At 42.5% G+C, this 12725-nt stretch overlaps 1 protein-coding gene across 1 annotated transcript in view; it reads left to right on the top strand.

Annotated features, from left to right (window-relative positions):
* The window catches only part of LOC141427876 (death-associated protein kinase related-like), a gene marked incomplete at its 5' end in the record, with an annotated part of 23453 nt that extends 11491 nt beyond the window's left edge, over positions 1-11962 (top strand). The window contains 6 exons of the mRNA XM_074087466.1: positions 1033-1333; positions 4007-4122; positions 5092-5204; positions 6418-6638; positions 7674-7780; positions 8252-11962. Of these exons, the coding sequence (XP_073943567.1) occupies positions 1033-1333; positions 4007-4122; positions 5092-5204; positions 6418-6638; positions 7674-7780; positions 8252-8452 (1059 nt within the window). The remainder of the gene's footprint in view (positions 1-1032; positions 1334-4006; positions 4123-5091; positions 5205-6417; positions 6639-7673; positions 7781-8251) is intronic.
* Positions 11963-12725: the final 763 nt, after the last annotated feature.

Raw genomic sequence — 12725 nt, forward strand, 5'->3', positions numbered from 1 at the left:
ATCCAAAGCGGTTAGCTGATATTTGCCGGATCCGTCACAAAGGTGGCGGCAGTATTCCATACAAGATCTAATCTATGCTTTGAAAAGGGTCGAAAGCTGCTCTGGCGTGAAATACAGCCTCACCCTATGAGGGAGTCCAATAGGACATCAAGTTTTTAAATAGATAGCCCTGTAGACACTTGGGGACAAAAGGAGCGACATGCTGTGGGACATGCCTTCAACAATTGCGAAACATATGCCGCGAGCAGCATCTCAGAGCCGGAGCAAGTAAAACGTTGCAGAACATGTTCCAGAAACAACGCTCGCCCCTTCTCCCGGAAACTCCGGGAGTTGAAGACGTGCGGCCGGGCTTTCTAGCCGGTGAGGTTCCAGCACTGCCTGGGTCCTACCTTTCCAACCGTCCATAGTGGATTTATACCGACTGCACGCCGCCATCTATTAAGCATCTCATATAAAATTAATAAACTAAAATCAAGTAAACAAAAGCAGGGACCTAGTATCTTTGCCCCATAAGGCGACTCAACAAAAAAAAAACATGTGATGTTCCGGGACTCCGTACAACGTTGCAACATCACATAGATTGAGTGTTGCGCGTCATATTGCGGGACAAAGTGTTCCCTTGTGTATTCACCGCATCCTGTACTCTAGTGTATACTATATACGACACCCTGCTAGAGTATGATATAAGTACAGTCAACGTCATAAATAAGTGTTCACTTTTGTCACTTTAACGTCATGTTTGAAAAGCCATACCAAATTGTGTAACGAATGAAAGCGACAAGGTACAGAAATGATCACTTATTTATGACGTTGACTGTACATGTAAATAATAATCTTAACACATCAACTCAATGAGGGTGTCTGTGACTAGTTGGCGCTAGTATCGTAATTTTGGCATCGCGTTTGGGATTGATTAAATAACTAAATGAGCCCCTCTCCCTCTCTCTCTCTCTCTCTCTCTAGATATTAATGTCATCTAGCGATATTTCGCATGTCAAGAAACCGTTATTAATCCATCACAAATAATTCCAGGTATACGAAACCCGTTCAGAAGTGGCCATAGTTCTCGAGCTCTGCGCTGGAGGCGAGTTACAGCGCCTCCTGGACGAGGAGGAGCGTCTCTCGGAGGGTGCGGCGCGGCGCGCCCTCCGCCACGTGCTGGAAGGGCTGGCGCACCTCCACGCGCGCCGCATCGCCCATCTGGACCTCAAGCCACAGAACCTGCTGTTGACGGCAGAGGGCGAGGAGCTGCTCATCTGCGACTTCGGGATCAGCCGTGCCATACAGCCTGGAGCGCATGTCCGGGAGATATTAGGCACGAGGGACTATGTTGGTGAGTGGACTGTTGATTTTTTTCAATGAAATTGAACTGCGATCGAGCTGAAAGCAGAGATCGGAATTTTCGCGGTATTTTCGATCTGTCAAAGTGACTTCTCGCTTATCGACTTCCGATATTCAATATCGATATATCGATACACAACATGTTCAAAAAGATTTAAAAGTAGAGGTCAACAATAGACGGTTTTATCTTTAAAGAACGATCCCTTCCAATTAACTTTTGAGTAATTTTGATTAATTAAATATGCATTATTATATATATGAAAACAATCATTTCTTTGTTTTCGACGTCGAGACTCTAGGTCCTTGGGGTGAGGGTGCGCTGGAGCTACACAGGGAGCTCAGCAATAGGTTAAGGGAGGCAACAGGCAACCCTCGCGCCGGCAGTTTCTCGCGCAAAGAATCTCAATCGCAGTTCAACGCCGGATTGCTGCCTGCGTGATGGGCACCATGCCAAGAGGCCCACTCTCTTTTTAATAAAGTTTTAGTTATTTTAATTTAATAGTAGAATAGTATATTTTGTATTTATGAATAGTTAACAATTTATAATTTAATAATTCAATTTCAAATTTTAAAGTCTATTGTAGTGCTAATAAGTGTTCCATTAGTGTCTTTATAAAAGATACTAAGATTATTATTTTACGATAATATCATTATCGATATCATTTAGATAGAGTCGATAAGTGAGATGGCACTATGACAGATCAAAAATGCCGTGAAAATTCCGATCTCTGCGTGTAAGTCATCTGATAAATATATAAAAGCGGTGGAGCATACTTATCCATGGTTATTGCTTCACCAGAGCGCTAAGATAGAATCTAATTCGAGGGAGTGTAGGTTTGGATCCTACCGACTGCGCCATGTCGAGTTGTACACTTAAAATCAATCACGAAGCTAGTGATTAATACTAACTTACCCTCATCATATTTGTAAGCAGCAACTCCTAATGTGTCAGCCATTTCAGAATCTGCGAAATCTCAGCGTTCTGAAGTGCAAATGTGGCCATATTAACCAGAATTTACTGAATCTGGAAGCTGCTGTCCCTCCCTTTCCTTGGGTTTGCAACTTGGGCACTGTTTGAGTTTACACTTAGTGTATACTATACAGTTGCTCGAGTACGCGTCTTTGTGTTCCCTCTATATCCGCCTAGATCTTCGCTCTCTGATTCAAACGTCAAGAAAAAACTTAAATGTTTTAATTGGAAATCTTATGCAAATTTGGATGGCCAAGTGGTTAGAGAACCTGACTACGAAGCCTAAGGTCCCGGGTTCGATCCCTGGCCGGGGCAGATATTTGTATGAATAATACGAATGTTTGTTCACGGGTTTTCGATGTTTAATATATATATAAGTATGTATTTATCTATATAAGTATGTTTATCCGTTGCCTAGTATCCATAGTACAAGCTTTTGAGTGTCCCATGATATTTATTTATTACTAGCTGGTGCCCGCGGCTTCGCCCCCGGTTTAGTTTTTTTTTAATTTTCTAAATCTTCTTTTATAAGAACCTTCTCCTGACAATAGCAAACACAACAAAAAAAGAATTAGCGAAATCGGTCCAGCCGTTCACGCGTGATGCCGTGATCTAGGGAAATAGGGATTCATTTTTATATAATAAAAAGATTATTAAAATTCCAGCCATAAAACTCAGGACAGTCAGGAGCCCCGTGGTGCCTATTGATTTTATGAAACCGCTAACGGTGTTAAACTGAACTAATTTCTTATCCCGTTGGAATGACAAATCTCGCTCCAATTATATTTCTTAATTGCATTTCCCGCACGGAGATAACTTACTGTGCGGCACGCGATACTTGCGCAGACGCATCGTAAAAGTCTGAGCCGGCGACAGATTAAATTATTTATAGTTAGCAGTGCAGTTTTGCTAAATTCTGGGGCAGAAAGCGATTTTGTTACGAATGATGTTTTGTCACGGCCTTGCTATCTATGAAGGTGGCATTTTACATTTTCTTAAGTGCGGTAAATAAGGAATACGGTTTTTGACCATTTATTTTTATTTTATGAATTAAACAAATTTTAAAGCTAACTTTGCATAGACATAGACAGAGAGTAGTAGTAGTAGCAGTTTTTGAAAGAGACAGATTTATAGAATTTCAAAAAGTCACTACTTATAGAAATTAAATTTTCAACTGATTTTTTTTTCTTCGTCATGAGTACATTGTCTGTTTATCTATATTTTCATAATAATTATAGAGGATATGGTAAATTCAAAATTTGTCAAATACTGTATTTCGAACGAGAGCCTATTAGAAGCCCGAAGTCGAAGACTGAGAGGGCTTGAATTAATAGTTGGTCGTAATTCCAATATCGTACACGTGACGTATAACGTGGGTTGCGTAGAACATATGTATGAGAACAGCGTTGCGGCTTGCCGTAACATTATGCTGAGTGGGGCCCACTTTATACTATTCGATGTTATTTTTATTCTTTCCATCTAATGTATTTTTATGTGTGTCTCTCTCTCTCTCTCTCTCTCTCTCTCTCATATGAAGAAAAAATAAGAACACAAAATAGTAAAAATTACAAATATTTGTTTGTGCCCGAAAGTCCCGCCTCAGCATAAAATTCTCCTCGGTTGGAGCCAGCGCTGGTCTTCCGGCGAGACCATTTTAACATTAACTGTAGTCTGATCTTCCTTTCCTTCCTGCAGCGCCGGAGATCCTGTCGTACGAGCCGTTGTCGCTGGCAGCAGACATGTGGTCGGTCGGCGTGCTGGCTTACGTCCTCGTCAGCGGTTACTCACCGTTCGCTGGCGACACCAAACAGGTAAGCGCCTTTTTGTAGCCCGTGTTATGTCCCACTGCTGGGCAAAGGCCTTCCCTTTCCTCCGCCACTCTTCCCTATTTTGGGTAAGTGGGCATGCACCTGCCAATCGAGAAAAGCAGGTCTTACATATAGAAATGAAATATTTTTATATTCTCCCGTGGGTTACAATTGCACCTCTCCATTTCTTCCGTGGATGTCGTAAGAGGCGACTGAGGGAGGATATAGGTTAAAGTATACCGTAGGCGACAGGCTAGCAACCTGTTACTATTGTAGGTACCTTTTTTTATCAAACTTTAACCTAAAATTGCTAAAAGTGGCTCCGAAGCGGTAACGTTTCGTGTGCTCTGCCTACCCCATTTGGGAATACAGGCGTGATGTTAGTGTGTGTTGTGTGTGAAATATTTTTCTTGCGAGAACACAGTTAACACGTTAGGTACAGACATAACTACACTCTCTGTGGCCTGATTGTCTAGCACAATTGGAATCACAATCGTTTTCACCACTCCTTTCTGTCACACCGTATAAGACGAGTGTAGAAAGAGACGCTGAATGCGATTGCGAACGTCAGCGCGTTAGACAATACGGCATCTGCTCTAAGACATTATTGGTCTATGCACGCAAGTGTATTTAGAAATTCAAGCCCCACAACAGTCTCTTCAATCAAGCCTTTTTTTAGTAAATACGTCTGAAACATGTATTATAAAATGTGTATCAGCTCTCAGATTCTACTTACCTTAGCAAGGCGTATAATGACGTATCAGACAAGGACTGACATGGATGTATAAGTAGTAGCGGCGTTTGGGACCGCCCAGAGCGCCGGGCATAAAGGGGCGCTTCAAGCCTGTACCTTCTAGAAAATTCCCTAAAGTTTGGGGCGCCGAGGAAATCTCACCCAGGGCGCTGGAAGTGCTCAAACCGGAACTGGTTCTCGATGACTGTTTGTTAATACAGATTATTGTATGTTCTTAGGAGACGTACCTGAACATAGCGCAGTGCCAGCTGAGCTTCCCTGGCGACCTGTTCCGGGGCGTGTCGGCGCGCGCGCAGCAGTTCATCCGCGACACGCTCGTCGTCGACCCCAAGTGAGTGTCTTGGCTAACGGACATGGGACACACTTATCTGTTAAACTTCTTTCCTACTTCTGGGGGGGCTACTACGAAAATCGAAGTTCGTATCGTACCGTCCCTTTCACTCCCGTACTAACAGAGAGACGGCAAGATACGAAGTACCAATTTTGGATCTGGCCAGGCAACGATTCCGCCTCGATCGATTTTGTCGGAATCATATATTCAATGTTAAAATTAATAATAACCCCTCCTCAACCCTTGTGATATTTCGTGATATTTTCCGATTTTATCGATATAGGTAATACCGCGCTGGGACCAATTCGCAATGCATCTCTCTCTATGCGTCTGCCAAAATTGGAAGTAAATAGTTAACCCCGCTGAGCCAGGACTTTTTTTAAAGAAACTTAGAGCTTAACCCTTAAATTGACTAAATTTAAAACAGTTCTTGTTTCAAACCTCGTCGTTACATTATAGTCCCAAAAATTCTACATTAAATAATAGTACATTGTGTCTTAAGGGCGGTAAATAAGGAATTACGAACGAGAGTCTATTAGAAGCCCGAAGTCGAAAACTGAGGGCTTTAATGAGTCGATGTTCATAATTCGAGTGCCGCCCGTGCGACATACAATGTTTTTCATCACATTTGCGAGTAAAATTGTATATTTGTAAAAGAAAAACTAATATTTTTTCAAAAATTGCCGATACCGCTGACTGCGGGACTGCCGGGTTAAGACCTAGACGTAGTTGACCTGCTACTAACCACCCAACCAGGTGAACAGAGTGGTTTGTCGGTTGGTAATACATCCTTTGTTAGGATATTATTTCAAATTTTTTTTAATTCATTATTCAATGAACAATTTGTACTTTATAAAGTACATTCGGCCATTATTCTTAGTGTTAATTGGTCCTTTATAAAGTACGCGAGGGCTCAGGAGGTTACACTGGCTCTAGTAGCTTAGGCTGTGCGATGTCAGTCAGTCAGGTATAGAAGATGATTGTCATTAATGAGAAAAAAAGTGAAATCGAATACCTTATTGTCAAAAACTTGGCATCACAATCGTTTTCACTACTTCTTTCTGTCACACGGTATAAGACGAGGGTAGAGAGAGATGGCCAATGCGATCGCGAACGTCGGCGTGTTAGATAATATAGCGTATGTTACTACTTTTACTTCGCTGAGCACAAACCTGGCTAGACCATTCAAATGTAACGTGTCTTTCGTCCTCAGGGGTCGTTTAACAGTGGAAGAGTGCCTGGAGCACCCCTGGTTAAAAGATGACGCGGACATCCCCCGCGCCATCGTGGGGGTCGGCTTCGACGCGAGCGACGCCAGCGAGGAGGGGCTCGACGACGGCGACGACTCCCGCCCCCACGGGGTCAACGGGCACGGACACAATGGGGTCAATGGGAGCAACGGGAGCACAAATGGGACGCATGAGGAGGACAGAGGTGAGAAGTTTAGGTTATTTTGGGTGGTATGATGAGATTTAAATGCTTAAAATTATATATTGAAACGGGGTCAATGGGTACGGACACAGTGGGGTCAATTTGTCCAATTGGGGCACGAGATGCATGAGGATGACCGAGGTGAGGAGGATGTTTTTATTATTCGGACAGCTGAGAAGTTGTTCCCTGATCTTTATAATCTGGCCGCCTTATTAAGGCAATCGTGCTCCATCTTAGTCTACATCTTCGCTTACCATTATGATGGTCACAACCAAGCCTACTGCCGTCCTAAGCCAAAAGGCGCTATGTAAAAAAACACTTTTGAGTTATTAGTGCTATTGTGTAGCTTAAAACATTCTGCATTACATGGTGTAATGACAGAAGTGTTTTTTTTTTGAGATAGATCATCGATCATTATTTTTTATGGGGTTGTGAAATGTAAACGCCTAAGATTATAAACTGGAACGGGGTCAACAGGCACGGGCACAGTGGGGTCAATGGGAGCAACGAGGGCACAAATAGGATGCATGAGGACGACCGAGATGAAGGTAGTTAATAATATTTTGTGTGAGATGATAAGATTTCAGAGAGACTGAATGAATTCTTTTCTGAAAAGTATTCTATAGTTGATGGAACATTAATGTGTTGTTTGGCCATACTAGGAATTAGTCTACCCTCAGTTTTTGAGCTCGAAGACCCTGTCCTTACATTATCGTTTATCATATCAGCCATAGGACGTCCACTGTTGGATATAGCCCCTCCCATAAATCTCCAGTTACTTCGGTTGGATGGAAGCTGTCTGTACAGTCACCAGCACCAATATCTGACACAACAAGCGTGCATAAATATCTGATACGACTATTTCTAGGGCCGGAAGTACGTGTCAGATATTTTTGCACGCTCAACTGTAGCAGAAATTAATGCTGGTGACTGTACCTGTGCCAATATTGAGGTGTTCCTTATAATGCGTGCAACGGAGGCATTAAAGATGCGCATGAGGGCAAAGTATTTTGATGACAATATTGTTTTGTTCTGCAGATCGCCCAGTGTCGCCGGCGCCGACGCAGGAGGACTCCAAACCGCTGAAGCACGCGCATGCGCGCGACGCGTCCCCGCCCTGCCCGGACGCGCCCTCCACGCCCAAGGTGAGGATACTGGTAATTACACGAAACAAACAATTATTAAGATTTTTTTAAACAAGCTTTTCTCGCGTCTTAACCCTTAATACCTAAGGCCCTATTTGTTGGAGCGTACTACCACAGAATCAAAAGCAGCTATCTAATACATAGCTGTCAAAGAATATTTTTAAAGCTGGTCGTATTCTCAATAATTACAATGGAAATTGTGACGCATTTGGAAATGAATAAGGTTCAGTTTCCAACTCAATGCAAGTGGTCGCTAATCGCCTCTACCTTGGGTTGACGTGGAAAAAATTGCCGCGGGATGTCGACTGTTTCCGTTAGGCACCTCGCGCACTATGAGACGGCCACGACCATGGTCACTTGATGCCACCGTATTTTGTCGGAAGAGTTCGTTTTTGTCTTGCTTTCTCAACTAGCTTACTGAAGTTTAATGAAGTTAATTGAGTTCAATCGAAACTGTCTTCTCTTTGGAAGGTATCCCGCAAGTCGGTGCCGCACCCGCCGTCCGTGCTGGCGCTGTGCAAGAAGTTCCAGCCGGACTACGAGAAGCCGGGCAAGCTGCCGGCGGAGTGCGCGCCGCCGTGCGCGTGCGCGTGCGCCTGCGCCGGCTCGCCCGCGCCCTGCCTGCGTCTGCGGCCCGCGCGCCCCCCCACGGACCGCGCGCTCATCTGCTAGCGCCTATGCTGCCTGCGCGCTTGGCGCAGCTAACGATAGATGGCGCTGTCCGCTGACGGCGCTCTAGTTTAAACGTTCTGCTGTATTGTCGCTGGAAGGAAGCTTGTTTCACCAGTTAAGCTTGATTATTCGCAGTAGTTTGGTAATAACCAAAGGAACTACAGCGGGTAATCCATTAAGTGTCTGTTGTTTTACGTGCTCATAAACAGAATCGTCAGTGGCTTAGCTAGGTAACCAAAGGCCCTGGGGCAAAAAATAAACTAGGGCCCCAACTATAAACTATTTTATATCGTTTGTTCCATATTCGTCGTGTTCCCAATTCGACGTACTCCAGATTTGTCATTTATAGTTTGTAAGTCAGAGTCCGAAGGACCCCTGAGCTTGGGGGCCCCGGGGCACTACCCCGTCTAGCCCTCCGGAAGCTACGCCACTGAGAATCATCGTCTTAAGGCACTCTTAGATCAAGAGTATATCAACTCAAAATAATACTCTACGTGAATTTAGACCTTCCTGAAATTGAATGAAGTTTAATCAAAATGAGTTATATATTGAGTTGATATAGTAATCTAAGAGCGTGATAAACGTGTGCTACATAAGATGACAGGGGTTTAACTAATAGTGGTGAAACAGGTTGTTATAGTAGTGAAGGTTATTAATCTCTTTTCCTAAATCATACTATACGAAACGGCACTGTGCGTAGAGTCCAATGCTTGCCTTAGTTTTCTCGCGCGTAAAGTTGATGCAAGTATCTAGGACATCGTTGTACGCTGCGTTGGTGGCGTTTTGTATAACGCCGCAAACTCAAATCTGCTGTTTTAATACTATTCCGTCGAAAGTTTAAATCATTTTCACGTCTTCTTTCTTCACTTCTTTCCACAGCTTACTAAAAGTGGAGCAATATACATGTACTTCATATACTTCAAAACTGTAAGCTTTTAAGAAATGTATGGCGATTGCATTGCTTGTATACGGAGACGAGCCCTTTGAACTTTGTGAAGGTTTTCGTACCACTTGGAACTGGATGTCACTTGAATGTAAAGATGCGACGCCCTGACCGTTTCACAGAACAGATTGAACGCTCCTCTATCGTTGTTTGACAACGCAATCAACATGCCTTCTTAGACAGACATTTTAGAATATTCAAATCGAACAGCCACTTATTTTATCAAATTACATTTTATTCGATTGCCATGTTTATTTATAATAACCTTCACTATTTTTAACTGTTGCCAGCTGTAAGCAACTAATTGCCGTTGCTCGATTGTTGCCTTGGAAATATAAGGTGTTTTTAAATTAATCCCCAAAATTTTAGTTTTATCATTCAAAATGTGATTGGAATTTTTAATTACAAATGTAGTCTGCTACTATTTTAAAATCCTAAATTCGTTTACACTTACAGGATGGTTTAGTCAAACTAACCTAAACTGAATATTCCGAATTCATTTAAGACATATGTTTGTACAACGGCAACAGTTGCCGAGTTGCAGAGGCCGCGAAGTGTCTTTTAGTTAGAACAGCAATCTGTATTAGTGAATGCAAGTGTTGCGCGTACTTAGGTATTATTGTTACGTGTCGTGGAGACGACAGTTATGTTGCATGTTAACTTAACAAGCAGATTCGTGGGAGAAAAAGTCACTAGATGTCGTTTTTGACGTGTCAGATTCATCTGACAGCTGTCACATTGTGAGGGACACAGATGCTTGAGTGGTTGTCAAAAATCTGACGCTTCAGTGATGAGTGTGTCCTTTGAATGACAGATGTCATTTTAGTGTCGACTTCAAATGACATCTGGCGACGTTTTCAAGAAATGTTAAGCGAGCACGCTTGCAGAGGCACTTTGTATCCCTTTCTGGAACGGTGTATAAGAAAGGGATGGCACGGTGTACCTCGGCGGGTGTTCTAGCATCGTATAAGCTTGTTCTGACTTCGTCGCTAAGGATGTACCGTTGACTTGATAGTGTACCGTTGGACGGGCCTTTCAGTACAACGCCGAAGCGTGCAGTGATGTAAATATGTAGTTAAGGTAGATTAACGAGAGTTGTATATTTTTAATGTGGTAGGGGCCCGATTTCGCGAACTCGTTGCGCCGTTTCTTACTTAAAAGTCGTTTTTTGCGATATCAAATTGTAATAGGGTCTTATAAGTACAAATATATACTTCAAATGGCACGAGAAGTAAGTTATGGTGGCTCGAGTCCTTTGAGTTTTAAACTGAGTTGCCCCCAGCAAAATTTAAGCAAAAGAGACATCTAAAAAAGCTTTACTTTAAGGCATTTATTAACATTGTCTAAGGTGTTCTTAGAGCGCAATAACAGTTGAGATAGCAAAGCATTTAAGAGCCAAACGAATGCCTAGTAATACTGTACTTACTGTATTTCTAACAAAAGCGCCGTGCCAAGTGAGTTTAACAAACCCAATTTCTAAATAAGGTCAAAGACCGTATGTTAAAACTGACACGGTTGACATCTCGTTAAATTGTAATGGTTGTGGTACGCTTCTGTTCCATTTGCTAAGCAAATGTTCAAAATATTTAGTGGCGAGTAGTCGGCAGAGAGTTAAGTTCGTCTGAAGATCGCGCTCCTACATCGATGGTACAAAATGCATAATTTTACGACATCCTGTAACAGAGGGCTTGTAAATGTGTTGTTTACCGCTGAGCGCGTCCACCCTGTAAATAGACGGTACGTGGTGTTTATTTATTAAAAATGGGAGCGTTTTAAAAATTACGCGACTTTGAAACCACTCAAAATATCCTGGATTTAAGTCACAGCTTAATACAGCAACCCGGCACCCGACAAGCACCGCCTCGCCTCGAGCGGTTAGTATTCTTCGTATGGATTTGTATGGGCATGCGCTCACTACATCAACTCCGTAGCGTCACCGGATCGCCTCACTCGCGAGGCCACGTGACTACTAGGAAATTCGTGGACCACGCGAGGTCCACTCGTCAACGCGGCGTCCACCCGTAGACCACCTGTCGACGAGTGGAAGCCGAAAGTCGAGGCGGTGCTGGACGGGTGCCGGGTGGCTCTAATGAGCTGTGACCTTTAAAGCTATTCTAAAGTAATGAATGGATTCAACTGTATTTTTTTTTTTTTTTGGGTTATCTTATCACAATAGCGTGTTTTTGGATTTGAATTTTAGTTCGCGTAATTTCTGAGCTCCCGCGGTGTCCTCAGCGTTCACTTACTTAATAATAATAATTGTTAGTGTCGATCACGCCGCGTGACATATATAGTAGTGTTAAGTGTTTAGATGATGTTAACAGATAATGTAGGTAGTTTAACACTATACTGCCGCGTTGATCCTCGTGGGACCAAAATTGTAGTCGCAAATTCCTTATAGTTGTTCGTGTTTGTACGATATTGAAATTTTACCCCGCTCCGGGTTGTTGTTGAATTGCGACTGTAAATGGGCTCGAGCGCTGCGTCCGGCGTGTCGCCGACCACGCCGCGTGAGAGCTGTTGTGATCCATAACTAATTTGTAAAAATAAATTATTGTGATATAAATTATTGTTGTTTGTATTTGTCTATTTATCCTTTCACACAAATCTTAAGTATCTAAAAAGGTCTACTTTTGCTTATTTTTTTTATACGAATAAAGTCGTATTTTTAATACAATATGTTATATAGATATTTACTAAAACCATTTAAGGTTTGTGATGATAATGGAAAATAAATTATAAAAGCGTTTTTCCAGAGATAACACCAAGCTAGATCGATTTGTCATCTCCGAAACCCCCACATACCAAATTTCATCGAAATCGTTGGAGCCGTTTCCGAGATTCTCTCTTCCTTCTTCTTAAATTTAAGAGCAACGCTCTTGTCGGTGGAGTAATCGCCACTCCGCACGGTCTTCGGCCAGCTGTTCGACTTCCTGATACGACAAGACACCCGCCCTTTCCTTCACCTGGTTAAAATAGGTCAGTCTTGATTCACAGACTTGACTCTTGACTTGAGTCTTGGGTCAGATTCTCATTATATATATTACAAGAATTGCTCGTTTAAAGGTATTAGATAGATAGATTAGATACACGCTGTATTGTGTGTCGTAACGACGTAGTCATGCACGTATGGTTGCAGAGTAGCAATGATGCGAGTGCATCGAAAAAAGGGCATTAATAAAAGTCAGCTTTATAAAATCTCCTGTATTGATACTTCATACTAACAGTTATTTTACATTTCATCACGACTTTGAATAATACATTATCCATTGGCATATAAAACTAAAGCTGGAGTAAAATACCTTATAGTACCTATTATAACAAATAATA

Source organism: Choristoneura fumiferana, chromosome 5 (genome assembly GCF_025370935.1).
Source record: "Choristoneura fumiferana chromosome 5, NRCan_CFum_1, whole genome shotgun sequence".
Classification (NCBI taxonomy): domain Eukaryota; kingdom Metazoa; phylum Arthropoda; class Insecta; order Lepidoptera; family Tortricidae; genus Choristoneura; species Choristoneura fumiferana.